General features: G+C 31.5%; 1 protein-coding gene and 1 pseudogene across 3 annotated transcripts; one reads left to right on the top strand and one right to left on the bottom strand.

Annotated features, from left to right (window-relative positions):
- Positions 1 to 3,922: 3,922 nt before the first annotated feature.
- Positions 3,923 to 7,712, top strand: LOC130974329 (uncharacterized). 3 transcript variants are annotated; one of them, XM_057899162.1, is made up of 7 exons: positions 3,923 to 4,082; positions 4,601 to 4,693; positions 4,821 to 4,921; positions 5,153 to 5,641; positions 5,813 to 5,962; positions 6,067 to 6,479; positions 7,025 to 7,712. In XM_057899162.1, exons 2-7 carry the CDS (start codon positions 4,683 to 4,685, stop codon positions 7,637 to 7,639), a joined length of 1,779 nt encoding a protein of 592 aa, XP_057755145.1. In that variant the 5' UTR covers positions 3,923 to 4,082; positions 4,601 to 4,682; the 3' UTR covers positions 7,640 to 7,712. The 3 variants fall into 3 exon arrangements, with proteins under 3 accessions (XP_057755145.1, XP_057755146.1, XP_057755147.1); XM_057899163.1 differs by lacking the exon at positions 3,923 to 4,082 and adding an exon at positions 4,083 to 4,238; XM_057899164.1 differs by lacking the exon at positions 3,923 to 4,082 and adding an exon at positions 4,094 to 4,223.
- A 4,173-nt stretch (positions 7,713 to 11,885) lies between these two features.
- LOC130974821 (uncharacterized) lies at positions 11,886 to 14,231 on the bottom strand (annotated as a pseudogene).
- Positions 14,232 to 14,980: the final 749 nt, after the last annotated feature.

Raw genomic sequence — 14,980 nt, 5'->3', positions numbered from 1 at the left:
TTAGGGGGTTGAGAGGTGATGAAAAATTGAACATGGTCAAAAACCTTAAGAAAAAATTTAAATTAAATATATTAGGCTTATTTGAGACTAAGAGACAGGTAGTGACGAAATTTGATGTAACAAGAATTTAGGGGAGTGATGCTGCCGGATGGAAATATATTGGGTCAGAGAGTGCTTTTGATGGTTTGCTGTTAATTTGGGATGAAATCATGTTTAAAATAAGTTACTGTCATAAAAGGGGAGCCTTGGTTGTGTATTGAAGGGGTCTTATTAAAAATAATTTCAATTGTGCTTTTTTTTGTATGGAGCACATACAAGAGAAGAAAAACTTGTTGTGTAGGAGAAATTGAGTTATATTACAGGTTATGTCAGTTTTTTATGGGAGACTTCAACGAGATTATATAGGTGCAGGGGAGAAAGGATGCCGTCAAATTAATAGCGTCTGCGGATGATTCTAAGAATTGGATACAAGAAGATATGTAACTGGTGGACTTCCGCTTAGCAATCGAAAATTTACATAGTTCAGAAATCGATCTTCCAGTTGATTTCACAGAATTTTAGTAAGTTTGGAGTAACTAGAAATGTTTCCACGGATACAAAATTAAGAGTACATTATAGGAAGGAGAAACACAAAAAATAGTTGATGAGCTTCTTTGCGATTTTATTTTTTACTTTTTTTTATTAATTTTTCTGTTTATTTGTTATTGATCTTGCTTCACTTATTGTATTAAGATCTCTTTTAAAAAATAGGGTAAAGTACTAAATTGGTCCCCTAGGTTTGGGCGTAATTTTGTTTTGGTCCTTAAGGTTTAAAATGTTCTATTTGAATCCAAAAAAAGTTTCATTTAGCATCAATTTAGTTCCACAGTAAGGTAAAAATTAAAAAATTAACAAAATGTCCTACATAACAACAGTTCAAGAATAAAATCGATAATCTAGAGAACAAGTACAAGCCCCAAAGGCACAAAATCAACCATTGATGCACCAATACATTTATTTATCATTTTCTTTAGTTTTATAGAAAATATTTTATTTATATTATAAAAAAAATAATAAATAAATGTATTGATGTATCAATAGTTGATTTTATGCCTCTGGAGCTTGTATTTGTTCTCTAGATTATCGATTTTATTCTTGTACTGTTGTTATGTAGGACATTTTGTTAATTATTTAATTTTGATCTCACGGGCTAAATTGATACTAAATGAAATTTTTTTGGATTCAAATAGAACACTCTAAACCTTAAAGACCAAAATAGAATTATGTCCAAACCTAGAAAACCAATTTAATATTTTACCCTAAAAATTAATTGTTATCGCTCTCGCATTCGAACAATAATGGCGGCACACATTTAGGCACCTATATTGTACACAAACTTGAAAAAAGAAGCAGCACAAATTAAACATTGTGTTCAATCCTTCAAGGACCACCGTCATTATTGCCGTTCTAGATTCATCATCTTTGTGTTCAATCCGAATTTATTGTCCTTGTCATTTCAAATCTATCCCCCTCTTGTTAGAGGTGATGGAGACTAAGATTTTTCGATTCATTTCTTTCTTAAAGAGGGAAGAGCAAGTTCTCTGAGGGTAAGGGTAAGAGTGAGGAGAAGGTGAGAGTGAGACTGACCAGAGGAGGATGTGAGTGAGGTGCTTCTTCTTTTCTTTTTCAATTAACGGTGTCGTTTAAAAAAAACTGACTGCATTCTAATTTGGTTTGATCAGCTAATTTTTGATCGGATCAATAATTCTATAGCAATTTGTAAGATGACGATTTTTTTCATTGAAATGAATTGAAGTTATTATTAATTTACCGTTGAATCGATTCGACTCGCCAATTCAATTTAATTTTCAGAATATTATTGTTATTTGTTACCATTAATATCTATACTCCTTTTAAATAATAAAAAATTCAATAATCAGGTCTTATAAATTCCGTGCATAAAATAATTATGCTACACTGATTCACAAAAGCGTGTTGACACGCGTATTATATTTTTAAATCGCTTCTTTACCATTATGAACGACTCTTCTTTTTCTTCCTTGATGAAAAATACAACTGTCATTTATTTTTTGCATTTCTCTTTTTCCTTCTCTTATTCCTTCTTCTTCTCCTTCTTATTTGTGTTTGTCCTCTTTTTTCTTCGCGTGTTTCATCTTCATTGTCGTGTTTCTCCTCCTTTTTCTTTTGATTTTGCCATATTATGTATTTTTTTCTTCTTTGTTTCATTTTTCCTCTCAAAAAGAATTATGAGAATATGAAATAAGAAAATAAAAAAGAAAAAGCAGCAGAAAATGAGGAGGAGGAAGAGGAAGAGTTCTAAATTATACAGAACTTATCAGAATAAAAATACATCCAAATATCTTCGTTTTACATCCAAATTTGCTACAAATACAGAAATGAGTTATGCTACATGTACACTAAAATCAACCACTAAAGTCATCAACCAGTATAAAATACATACTGAAATACAAAGATACATTGAAAATAAATTAAAACACACATGTATTTATACACAAATACATTGGTGGCTGATTTTAGTATACAAATAACATTTTTGTACAGAAAAATGTTTCCTCTAATGCTTCATTTTCTTCTTCTTCTTCTTTTCCTTATTTCTTTCTTTCTTTTAGTTAAATTGAATGTAAGTTCATCATCTTCCAAGTAATTTTATAGCATTATGTGTTTCTTCTTTTCCTTTGTTTGATTTGTTTGTTTTTATTCTTGTTAAGAGAGTAAAACAACAATAAACATGAGAAGGTAAAACCAAATGGAAAAGATGAATAAGAAAAAAAGAAGAAGATGGTGATGATGATGAAAAAAAGCAGCAGCAGAAGATGAGGAGGAGGAAGAGGAAGAGTTTTGAATTATGCAGAATTTATCAGAATAAAAATACACTCAAATATCTTTTGTTTTACACCCAAATATCTTCGTGTTACACCCAAATTTGCTGCAAATACAGAAAAATATTTTCTCTAATACTGCATTTTTTTCTTATGAATTGAACAACACCTCAGCCACTTGATTGGATTCAAAAACAATAATCAATTACATTCTAATTCAATTGACAATCTGAACTTGAATTATTCTTTATATTTAACAACGAGATAACTGATGATGGAGGAGAAAGAGAAAAAGAAAGGAAGAGAAGAAAATCAATGAAAAAAGAAAGAAGAAGAGGAGGAGGAGGAGGAGGAAGATGTGATGTTGATGATAACGAAGAAGAAGAAGGAGAACGTGAAGAAGAAGAAGAATGTACGCGCGTTGATTGAAAAATCTGTTAAGGAGGAGTGTGAAACATACGTGTCACAAGAGACGCGTTTTAGGAGTAAGTAAATTTCAGGACTTATAAGACTTGTATAGCAAAAAGATTTGTATGTGGAGATTAATTCTGCATAAAGATAAGGAAAATGTTATTTGTACACCAAAATCAGTCACCAATATATTTGTATATAAATACATGTGTGGTTTAATTTATTTTCAATGTGTATTTATATTTTAACATATATTTTATACTGGGGCTGATTTTGATATACACGTAATATAACCCCATAAATAATAGTAAATATTTGAAATTGATTGTTATTTTCCTAATGGTGACGCAATTGAAATAAAAAAGAATGGTATTTTTTTATGTGGTTTATAATATTAAAATTTATTTATTTATAAAAGAGAAATAGTACATAAAATGATAAAATATCCTTCTTTCAAGTTAAACCATCACCAACAATCAACATCCATTTGATCCATGGTTGTTCAATAAATTTACCCTTTTTTTTTACTCCATTGAATTATTTTCATCAATGTTATTTTTTGATCGATTTAGATAATTTATCTATGCTAAAAGAAAAGTTAAAAAGAAATCCATGTATGTAGTTTAATAGTAATTTTGGGTTGACTTGAGAAGCAACGAAGCAAGAGTCTCCAATTATCTTTAGAAGCACACTCACTTTATTGTTTGTCCTATTCTTTGACGGAACATATGCTGCTTCATGGCAGCTTCTCCCAATGGAGTGCTGAGTGCTGAGACCTCAACTTTTCTATCTCAATGAAGCAAAATCCCACAACCGCTAACAATGGCTCAGGTATTACTTTTACTCTGTAGTCCCCTCTTTCCCTTTGAATCACAAATATCCTGTTCTTTTATTTATTTATTTTTTTTTTAAAAAAGGAGGAATGAATTTAGGAAGGTCCATACTCCATGTTCCTGAGGAATGAGGAACACAGTTATGCTCTGTTCTGTACGCTTCTTGCTTGTTTAATTTGTATATGGATAGGATGCAGATATTTTATTATTAAACTTAATATTCCTTTGCTTTGAGTAGTTTAAAAAGGTGAAAACTCAGGTGAATTCGATTTCGATTTCATATGAAGTTAGATGAAAATTTAGTCAAATTAGTCAACGATTCTCAAGTATCAATTTCCCGTGAAGTGGACTACACCTGAGTTTCCACCTTGGAAAATTAGCTAGATCAAGGTTCTTTTTTTCCCCACAAGTCCAAAAATGTATTGAATAAATATAAAAATGGATGTTTGTAAAATTAGTTAGTTCAAGGTTTATTAGTAGACTCACTCACTGACATCTCGAGTGTTGATATGACAGTGATTGAGTACTCGGAAGACGAGAGTAGCAAGATTCGGGTTGGAATCATGAGGTGGTGAATGAAACCTGTATCCATCTAAAAATGATATCTGTGTAAGTGTATTAACACATACAGCAATATTGTTTCGACTCAACAACTTCATGCTAACGTTGATGAGGGTAATATGATATGGTTTCTTTATGAGTATGAAAATAACTCTTGGGCTCATCGTTTTTACAGAGAAATGGCTAGACAAGATTCAACACACGCTCAGGAACAGCTTCACAGGGCTGTCTCTGCTGATTTTAGCAGGCCAAACCTTATCTATCTCGCTCCTCCACGTAAGTACTCTGTTACAAAATGTAAACCAAAACGTTACTATGCTGTAGCAATTAATCAATGTTAAATAAAACAAGTTGTCGCTCTTTTTTTGTCTCCTTAGCATCACATTTTCCAGTAATTCATTTCTTTCCTTCAACAGCATTTTTGCTTCAAAATTCAGACACCTTAAAACAGTTCTGTTTCTATCTTTATTCTTTTGAAAAAAATGTAATATATTTTGGAAATTGCAGCTGATTCGGCCGAAGAGGGTAGACGTGGATACCTCACTAAATGTGTTCCCCTTCACAAAGCAGCACTGACAGGTGACTGGAAAGAAGCCAAGAAAATCTTGGATCAAGACCCGGCGCTTCTAACAGCCGCCATAACCAAAGGGTGGGCAACGGTGCTCCACATTGCGGTTGGGGCGAATCATGTTCCCTTTGTGAAGGAGCTTGTGAAGCTATTGAAATCTCATGATTTGGGGTTACAAGACAACAAAGGGAACACGGCGTTCTGCTTTGCTGCGGCGGTGGGGAATGTGGAGATCGCCCGGATACTGTGGGAAGAGAATAGGTCGTTGCCGCAAACCAGGGGCGGAGAAGGGTTGACTCCTCTTCACATGGCTGTTCTTCAAGGAAGGAATGCAATGGCAGAGTATCTGTTCCCTTTGTCCAAAGATATACTGGCACAAGAGGATTTGGTTACACTCTTCTTCATTTCTATAAATTCAGGACTCTATGGTAAGCATACATTAAGGTGTTGGTACTATTAGGTGTGTTGACTTACACAAATAATACCACAAACATTAAGGTTTAGAGTTTAGGATTTAGTATACCCAGTGTTTGACAAAAAATAATAAATTTTATTGATTATGTAGCCTTGCTTATAATAATATAATGACTATGTTGTAGATTTAGCCCTGAAGATGGTAGAAGAGAATAAAAGCTTAGCTACTGCAAGGAGTGATGAAGATCAAGAGACAGGTTTGCATGTTTTGGCTCGAAAGTCTTCACTTTGTGGTTGCCGTAGTCTGAGAAGCCGAAGGCACCTCCTCCATTTCTGTAAGTGCATAATAATTTTCATATATAACATAAGATAGTATACATTATTGATGTCATGGAATAGAAAACTTTCGTATGTCAAATAATTTAATTATGTTAACCAGGTAAGAAGGACACAACGATCCTCAAACTTATGAAACGAATGTGGGACATACTTCTTGGTCTTGAGGACAGAGTGATGACAGAAACCATAACAGAACCTACTCAAGCAATATTCGTTGCCGCAGAAGTTGGAAACCATGACTTTTTATCTGTAATTTTGAGCACTTACCCGGATTTGATTTGGGAATTGGACACTATGGGACGGAGTATAATTCACATTGCCGTTTTGCATCGCCATGCAAGTATCTTCAATCTCATACATGAAGTGGGTCCAATCAAAGATTTCATAGTCGCTTTCCTTGATGATGAAGGCAACAATTTGTTGCATTGTGCTGCCAAACTGCCACCACCAAATAGACTTAACTTGGTTTCTGGTGCAGCTCTTCAAATGATGCTTGAGTTGTCATGGTTTGAGGTATACATCATTCCAAACCCCTTCCATTTTTTCAACTATCATGATAATAAGAAAGTTTTTGATAATAATAAGTGATTCAAAAATGTTACGTGCACACAAAAAATCAGTCACCAAATTAGCTATTATGTATTTGTGTATAAATACCTATATTATTAAATTCATGTTCAATATGTATTTTGCATTCAATATGTACTTTATATCAATGGTTTATTATCATAAGTTGGTTGGAAATAATTTTATATGTATTCCAAAAAATCATGAGAAGAATCATAAGAACTGGATGGAAATTCAGGTATAGTTGTATTTTTGTAAAATTGATAGTTAAAAATGGTTAGATAAAAATTTAATTAAATATATCAAATTATTTAACGATTTTTAACTATCAACTTGATACGAGGATTACTGTGAGTTTTCAGCTAAGAACTATTGCAGGAGGTTAAAAATGAGTAACATACATTATTCAAATAATCAAATCCCTTAGCTTGAATTAATTCTTATATAATAATTCTATCAATTAAAACGAGTAACAACATATACTATTTCAGGAGGTTAAAAAAATAACACCACCAATATGCATGGAAATGAGAAACAATGCAGGGGAGAGTCCAGGGGAACTATTCACCAAAGAGCACGGAGATCTTCTGAATAAAGGAGAGTCATGGATGAAGAGGACAGCAGAATCCTGCATGGTCGTCTCGACGCTCATTGCCACGGGAGTGTTCTCGGCCGCCTTCAGCTTGCCGGGCGGCAACAATGACAATACAGGAAGTCCCAACTATCTCGAGAAGCCAACCTTCTTGCTATTCGCATTATCGGATACCATGGCTCTAATATCATCCACAAGCTCGATCCTTATTTTCTTGTCCATTATGATTTCGCGTTATGGGGAGGAAGATTTCCGCAGGTCATTGCCTTTGAAGCTCATGTCAGGATTAATGATGCTGTTTATCTCGATCATAAGCATGATGGTAGCGTTTAGCAGTGCGTTCTTTGTTACATATTACCATGGTTTGAAGTGGGTTCCTGTGTTCATTGCTGTGCTTGCATTTGTACCAATACCCGTATTTGTGTTTCTTCAGTTTCCTCTCTGGTCTGATATTGTCTATTCCGCCTATATTTCTAGTTCTTTGTTTAGGTCAAGTAAACGCATGATTCGCTAGAAACATCTTTAACTTGTCCAATAAGTAATGAATTTCAGTTCCCTTGTGTAATATATATGCGAGATTTCTGTTAGTTATATATTTAGCTATATGGGACGAGTAATTTAAATTTTTGAAATAAATAATTTTATGAATGATATTATATTAGAATTTCTAAAACGAATAATTAAGGTGCTTCGGTACAATGATAAATTTATACGTATCAGTACAATAAAAATATGGACAAATTAAAATATGACATGAGGATTATGTTTTCCATGTCAATAATTAATTTTTTTATTACATGTCATATCAATAATTTTGCTAAATCACCCTTATACTTTAATAAAAATAAAAATAAATTTTATTTTATTTTTATAAAAAGACTTAAATATATTTTTTTTGTATTGGACAAAAATAACTTTAATTCTTTAATTTAATCAAAATTCAATTAACTTTAGTTTTATAATTTTAAATCTGAATCAATTTAAAAATCAAAACCAAAATACACTTCATTATTCATATACACTAAAAAATTGCTTTGTTTATTATGAACCCTAATCTAATCTCTCTTACTCCCTTCATACCAAAAAGAAAAATATATCTAAAAAATTGTTCTTCTTTTTTTGTATACCAATCTACTGATAAAGAGTAACCTCACTCCTAATCTCTACCGGACAGTAACAGTCTATCCTCGGTTCCTCATCTTCTCCCTTTCTCGTCGGACTCTGCCATTGCCCTTCCTCCCCTAACTTCGACTTAGTCATTGATCAATTCAACGTTCTTGTAGGTCCTACTCTTTTTCGTTTGTGCATTGATGCTTCGCCTTCTGCCCTAATGATTCCTAGGTGATTTTCTTATTTGATTTTTCGGTGTGCTTCCAATTCTAGCTGAACTTACTTGCCACCATGATCCAATGAGAATTTTAATCTTTCCAAAGATTTAGTATCAAATGAACTGATTCTATTCTATTTTTCTAAGCGTTAAAACATAAAACAGCATTACTATCTTAATATGTTCAATTTTGAGGGATTGAGTCCTGATGAATTATTTAGTTTTGAAAATGTTTTTATTATTGATATCAATTCACCATTTTGATTTTTTAGTATTACATAGCGCAAGTGACACAGTTACCTTTGTTGCTATAAACTACTAGAATTGATTCCTTGCTCAATTTTTTTTCAGTTTTGGAAGGTTTTAAGATTTAAGGAGGTGGTTGAGTTATTGACCTCTGCTACCGATGGTGCTAAATCGTTAATTGATGCAAGTGATAGACTTGTATTATATATTGAAATTGCTCGTTTGTATGGTAATCTTGGGTATCAGAGAAAAGCTGCTTTCTTTTCTAAGCAGGTTGCTCAGTATATCTTCAGTAAGAAAATTGATTAGCTGCAATTAGTGCTATGCAAGTTTTGGCAATGACAACAAAAGCGTATCATGTTCAAAGTAGATCCTCGATACCAGATCATTCTCAGAAAAATGTGAGTTTACAACACTGAGCAAGGTTTTGTATCTATACTTTTCCTTCCTGATTATTTAAATACTCAATTGTTAATGTCATGTCATGCAGTGCCTTAATATGAAAAAATTTTCTGCCTTAAAGTGCAAGCACAGCCTAAAGAGGTCAGTTCAAGATTGTCACAATACACATATTTCATAACAATTTGATCACCGGTAAAAACTCATAGCAAATAATTCTTTCCAATGTGCTTATTTGTGAAGGAAAATAATTCATTCGTGTTAATTTTACTTCTTGTCCTTGGTATACTATACTATCATTTAGGCTATGCTTAAGAGGTTGATGACTGATGTACCTTCATGTAAGATAGGTTTATTTGATAATCCTCATTTTATTGTCTTTTCAGAATGCGATGAAAGACAGCTCTCTTGAGATTGCTGTTCATGAACAAGAGAAGGCTAATAAAAATCTTTTGAGACTGGCTGCAGATCAGGAGGTTTGCATAACCTGTTTTGAGGCTTTGTTTATACTTTATATTGCAAAAAGGTGTAATAATGCTATTTGACTATTTGTTCATCCAGCGACAAAAAGAAGAACTCCATGCTAAAATTATCCGGCTTGAAAAACAATTGAATATGAAACAAAAATTGGAGTTGGAGATTCACCAACTAAAAGAAAAATTAAATGTCATGAAGCACATGGAAGATGATGGAGATTCTGAAGTTTTGAATGTGATGGATATTTTATATAACGAATTAAGAAATAAGAAACAATCACTTCGAGAGATAGGGACATTGAACCAAGCACTAATTGTTAAAGAGCTTAAGAGCAACGATGAACTGCAGGATGCTCGAAAAGTATTAATTAGTGTAAGTTTTTTGTTTTTCCTGATAAGCGCATATTGAAAAGTATTCCAAAAGTGCATATATTTTTTTTAACTACACTGTAAGCGAATCTGTTCAATCAGGTCCTGCTTTTTTAATACTTTGTTATTGTTATTCTTTTATAAATAAGGAAAGAATTTAATATATATATATGACAAAAAAATTTAAAAAAAAAAGAAAAAAATTAAAATTAATAATTTTAATTTATATTGGTCAATATTATTAGTCGTCTAATATTTGTAATTGAGTAGTTTAGTATCATCTTTTTTGTCAACACTTTTAAATATTGTTGTTTATCTATTAACTAAAACTGATAAATTATATTGATCGTATAGTATTACTCTCAAAAAATTATATGTACATTTAAAATTAGCAAACAAACAAACTTTTATGTGAGAAATTATGTTAAATTTTTTAAATAACACCATAACTATTTATATATTCTATTTAGAGTTTAATTTTGATCTATTGACAGTGTAAAATATTTTACACAATAATAAAATCTTTTATACACAGTTGTGTAATTATATCTGTTTTGTTGAATAATTATTTATGTGGTCAATATAAAATATAATTATTATTACTGATATGACGTTACGTAATTAGATGCATGTATAAAATTATGTTACATTAATCGTGTATTAAAATTAAAACCTTCTATTTATTATTTTAATTTTTTAAAATAAGTAATTTTTTTTACACTTTATAACTGTCTTTGTGTCTCAAATTAGTTATTCAAAAATACTATAATTAATAATTAAATTAATTATTATATATTTTATATTGATAGAAAATTTTAGTATACATGGAGGATAGTAGTTAATTTTATTACTCTTGAATTCTTTTCCCCAAACCACGTCACCCGTCCTGTGGGGTTCTTTCCCTTCCTTTATTTCTAATTTCTTATTAGTTGCATGCTCGCACGTGCTATATATAATCGATTCCTTTGTGTATGCATATATATGTGTTTTATACATGTCTTAAGTATTTTTAGGGGGTGACAAGCGGAGAAGTTCGTCTTATTCGATTTTTTTTTCGTCAGAAATTTATTAGCTTACCCTGCTTCGTTTAGTAAGACAGTCTTAGAATTACACCCCACTATGTTTAACTGCGGGCTGGCGGACTAAACCTGTTAAAGTTTTTTTTTTTAACTATTAACTACTAAATAATATATATAATTCCACAACTATATTAATAAATTATTTCTAAAGGCATAAAAAAATTATATTTTTTATATTCACAAACATTAAAGTCTTTGTAATTATAAATATGTAATAAACATAATTATAAACCAAGTTTTCAAACAAAACATAATTATAAATATTGTCACCAAAACAAAATAAACATAATCCAAAACATAATTATAAATATTATCTCCAAAGCAACATAAACATAATCTAAAACACTCAATTTTCATCTTCATACTTTTATAAGTTGGTGATAAACCCCATTTTTAGGGTTTATCTTGTGTTAAATTTAGAGGATTTTATCAACTTTTTTCACATTTATTCACTAAAATAGCATGGTTTTATAAATTCTCCTTAAATTGTGCTTAAGAGTGAAAACATGTTTTTTAGGCCCAACAATTGATAAATTTAATTCATTTTAATTCCAATCGATGCCTTGATATGTTTGTTAAGTGATTTCAGGTTTAGAAGGCAAAGATTTGATTGAAGGAATGAAGGAAAAGCATGTAAAAATGGAGAATTCATGAAAAAATGGGGATTCGCTGAATTCAGGGCAACGCGTATACGTGGCCCAGTGGCGGAGCTTGAACCAAAATTTTGGGGGGCCGGAAATTTAACATAAAAATTTAATAATAATATTTATATCAAAATAAAATTTATAAATATAATTATTCTTTAAGTTTGTTACTAATAAGATAATAAATAAATAATTCTACAGATAAAAAATATAAAATAGTTTATAATGGTACTCTTCGAGTTTTTAATAACTTAAAATCTTCAATAATTGAGTCAGAACTAAACTTTTCAGCAATTTCTTTCTCAATGTAAATAACCAAACTATCTGCAAGAAAGTCGTCCTCCATCTTGTTTCTTAACCTTGTCTTTATTATTTTCATTGCTGAAAATGATCGCTCTGTAGTAGCTGTAGAAACTGGAAGAGTTAATATCAGACGGATCAATCTATCAATCAAGTAATACACTTTTGACTTTTTTGTTTTTGCTAAACATCTACACAGTTCATGAATAGTTGACAAATTCTTCATTTCTGGATGCTGACGAACATCAAGAATAAAATGCTGAAGCTGAAAAGGTAAATTAATCTTCTCTTGTTCAGTAAAGTCTTCGGGATAGTAGCTATTAACAAGAGTAGAAATCTTAGCAATGTCAAAATTTTTGTAAGCATCCTTAGGCATGAGAGTAGAGCTCAGACTTAGTAGATCCATTGCTTGATCATTAAATCTGCTATTTAACTCTTGTAATTGCTTATCAATTGTGACTAAAAATATCTTCACTCTAAAATAATGCTCAACTGTAATATGATCTTTTTGGTGACGCGAGCGTCCTTGCCTTGCAACATAAGAAGCAGTTAAATAAGGAATTAGAATATCATGTTGCTCACAAAATGATTTCACATTTTTTAATAATTCCTCCCATCTGTCATCTCTCAAGCTTTGGATAAGTGTTTTTGTAGAATAAACTAGTTGCACAGCATTAACTATGTCTTGAGACTGCTTTTGTAAAGCTTGACAAAGAATATCAGTTATTCCCATCATATCTTTCATCAAATGCAAGATCAATACAAACTCAAATGAGGTCAGGGTATTGTAAGCACTATCTGCATCACCACGCTGAGAATAAGTTGATCCATCAACAATAATCTTTTGTAAAACAGTCAACGTTGCACCATACATATTTATCAAACTGCAAACAGAAGAGAAATGAGAACTCCATCGAGTATCACCTGCTCGTTTCAAAGTACCAATTTGATTTGCCCCTTTACCAGTTTCAAGTTCATCAATCTCTAATAAATGGACAATTTCATCTGTCTTGGCAGCATGTAACTCATCGTGTCGCTTACTAGAAGAACAAATGATGTTGACGACGAAAGTCAATTTTGAAAAAAACTTATGCACAGGAATAACTTCTCTTGATGCAACAACTAATGCAAGTTGTAATCGGTGAGCAAAACAGTGGATATAGTAAGCATAATGACAATCTTTTAAGAATAATGCTTGTAACCCATTCCATTCTCCTCTCATGTTACTGGCGCCATCATATCCTTGACCACGAATATTAGAGACATCAAGACCATGTCGAGAAAGAATGCCGCACAATTCTTGTTTTAGAGTTAATGATGTAGTATCTTTGACATGTACAAGATCAAGAAAACGCTCTTGAATAAAACCATGTATATCAATAAATCTCAAAACAAGTGCAATTTGTTCTCTTTTGGATTCATCACAAGCTTCATCTACTACAATGCAAAATTTGGAATCTCCAATTTCTTCACAAATATGCTTTCTCACCTTGTTTGAGAGTATATGCAAGATTTCTTTTTGAATTTGATGTGAAGTATATTTAGCATTATATGGAGCATTTTCTAACATAGTTCTTGCAACTTCATCATTGTAAGATGCTATGAGTTTTATCATTTCAAAAAAATTACCTCGATTTTTTTATTCTGGAGTCTCATCATGACCTTTGAAAGCACAAGCTTGAAATGTAAGCCAACGAGTTGCATCAATGGAGGATTTTAGACGCAATCGATTCTTTTGAATTTCTTCAGAAGTATGATCCTCAATTACATTTTGGATGTGACTTGCCTAATTCAATAAATCTAGACATGCTCCAACTGCATTATTGTGTGGTGAGCAAGGATCTCCAATATGTTTAAGAAAAGCACAATTCTTTCCATCATTAACTTTTTTCCAATTTCTAAACCCTTTACTAATAAAAATATCTAACCCATTACGTCCACTGGGTTTTTTGCTAACCAAATAACAAAATAAACAATATGCAGCATCTTCAAAAGGTGAATACTCTAACCATGAAGGAAAAATACCAAATCAAGCATATTGAAATCGTCTTGGATGCTTCGTACCAGATAGAGGATAATTGTCAAGATGATTTTGATATGGACCCCATTTAAGATAAGCTCGTCTAACCTCATCTCTCTGGTTTGGGTGATATTGCCAAATTTGAAGCCGTTTTCTAGGGTCTCGTTCCAAAGAATTAAGGTCAAACTCATCAGATGCAACTCTTTGAACTTTTGAAGGTTGTATCTCACTTTCTTCGTGATTCATTATAGTAGAAGAACTATCTACAGGTGTTGATATTGTAGAAGTTATATGCTTCCTTTCTTGAATATTAGCCTTCCTCTTAAAAAATGCATCAATTCTTTGATTTTTCATCATTATTTTGTATAAAAATTTGAATATATTCTGTAAAATATGCAAAAAAAAATTAAAAGGATAAATATTAAAATTTATAATATTTATTGAATTTTTTTATCAATTTATCAAAATACAATAATATCAATACTTATTAAATATTATAATATTTTTTATCATATAAAAAATTAAATTAAATAAATAGTAAAATATAAAATAATATTAAATTAAATAAATAAAAAATACCTAATTTTTTATATTTGAACTCAAAGGTAAAGGGAGTGTTGCTTGTTGAATAGAGAAGCAAAGCAAAGGCAGTAGCGTGTTTCACTGTTTTGATAATTATCTTTTAATTTTGATGTGTTGTGAAGTTAATAAAGGCCCACTCACTAAAAATTATTATACAATAAATGTATGAGATGGGAATTAAACTTGAATACTTCAAATTATAGTAAAGCATTTAAACCAATTGAACTATTCTTTATTTTTGATGTAGTACTACTAATTTTTTTATAAAAAGTTTGGGGGGGGCCATGGCCCCTCCTTGTCTAAGTGAAGCTCCGCCACTGACGTGGCCCATGCATATACGTGGGAAGGAAATCTGCCATGTGACGCGTATACGTGGCTCATGCGTACGCATAGGAGGAAATCTGTCAAGCGAC

The sequence above is a fragment of the Arachis stenosperma genome, chromosome 4 (assembly GCF_014773155.1).
Source record: "Arachis stenosperma cultivar V10309 chromosome 4, arast.V10309.gnm1.PFL2, whole genome shotgun sequence".
Lineage (NCBI taxonomy): Eukaryota > Viridiplantae > Streptophyta > Magnoliopsida > Fabales > Fabaceae > Arachis > Arachis stenosperma.
Note: the sequence above shows the minus strand (reverse complement) of the source record. Positions and strands in the feature narration are given on the sequence as shown.

Bases quoted from the DNA above. Each gene is read 5' to 3' on its own strand.
- LOC130974329 (XM_057899162.1), top strand. The intron at 5,642-5,812 runs GTAAGCATACAT...ACTATGTTGTAG, and splicing joins TATAAATTCAGGACTCTATG to ATTTAGCCCTGAAGATGGTA. The intron at 5,963-6,066 runs GTAAGTGCATAA...TATGTTAACCAG, and splicing joins AAGGCACCTCCTCCATTTCT to GTAAGAAGGACACAACGATC.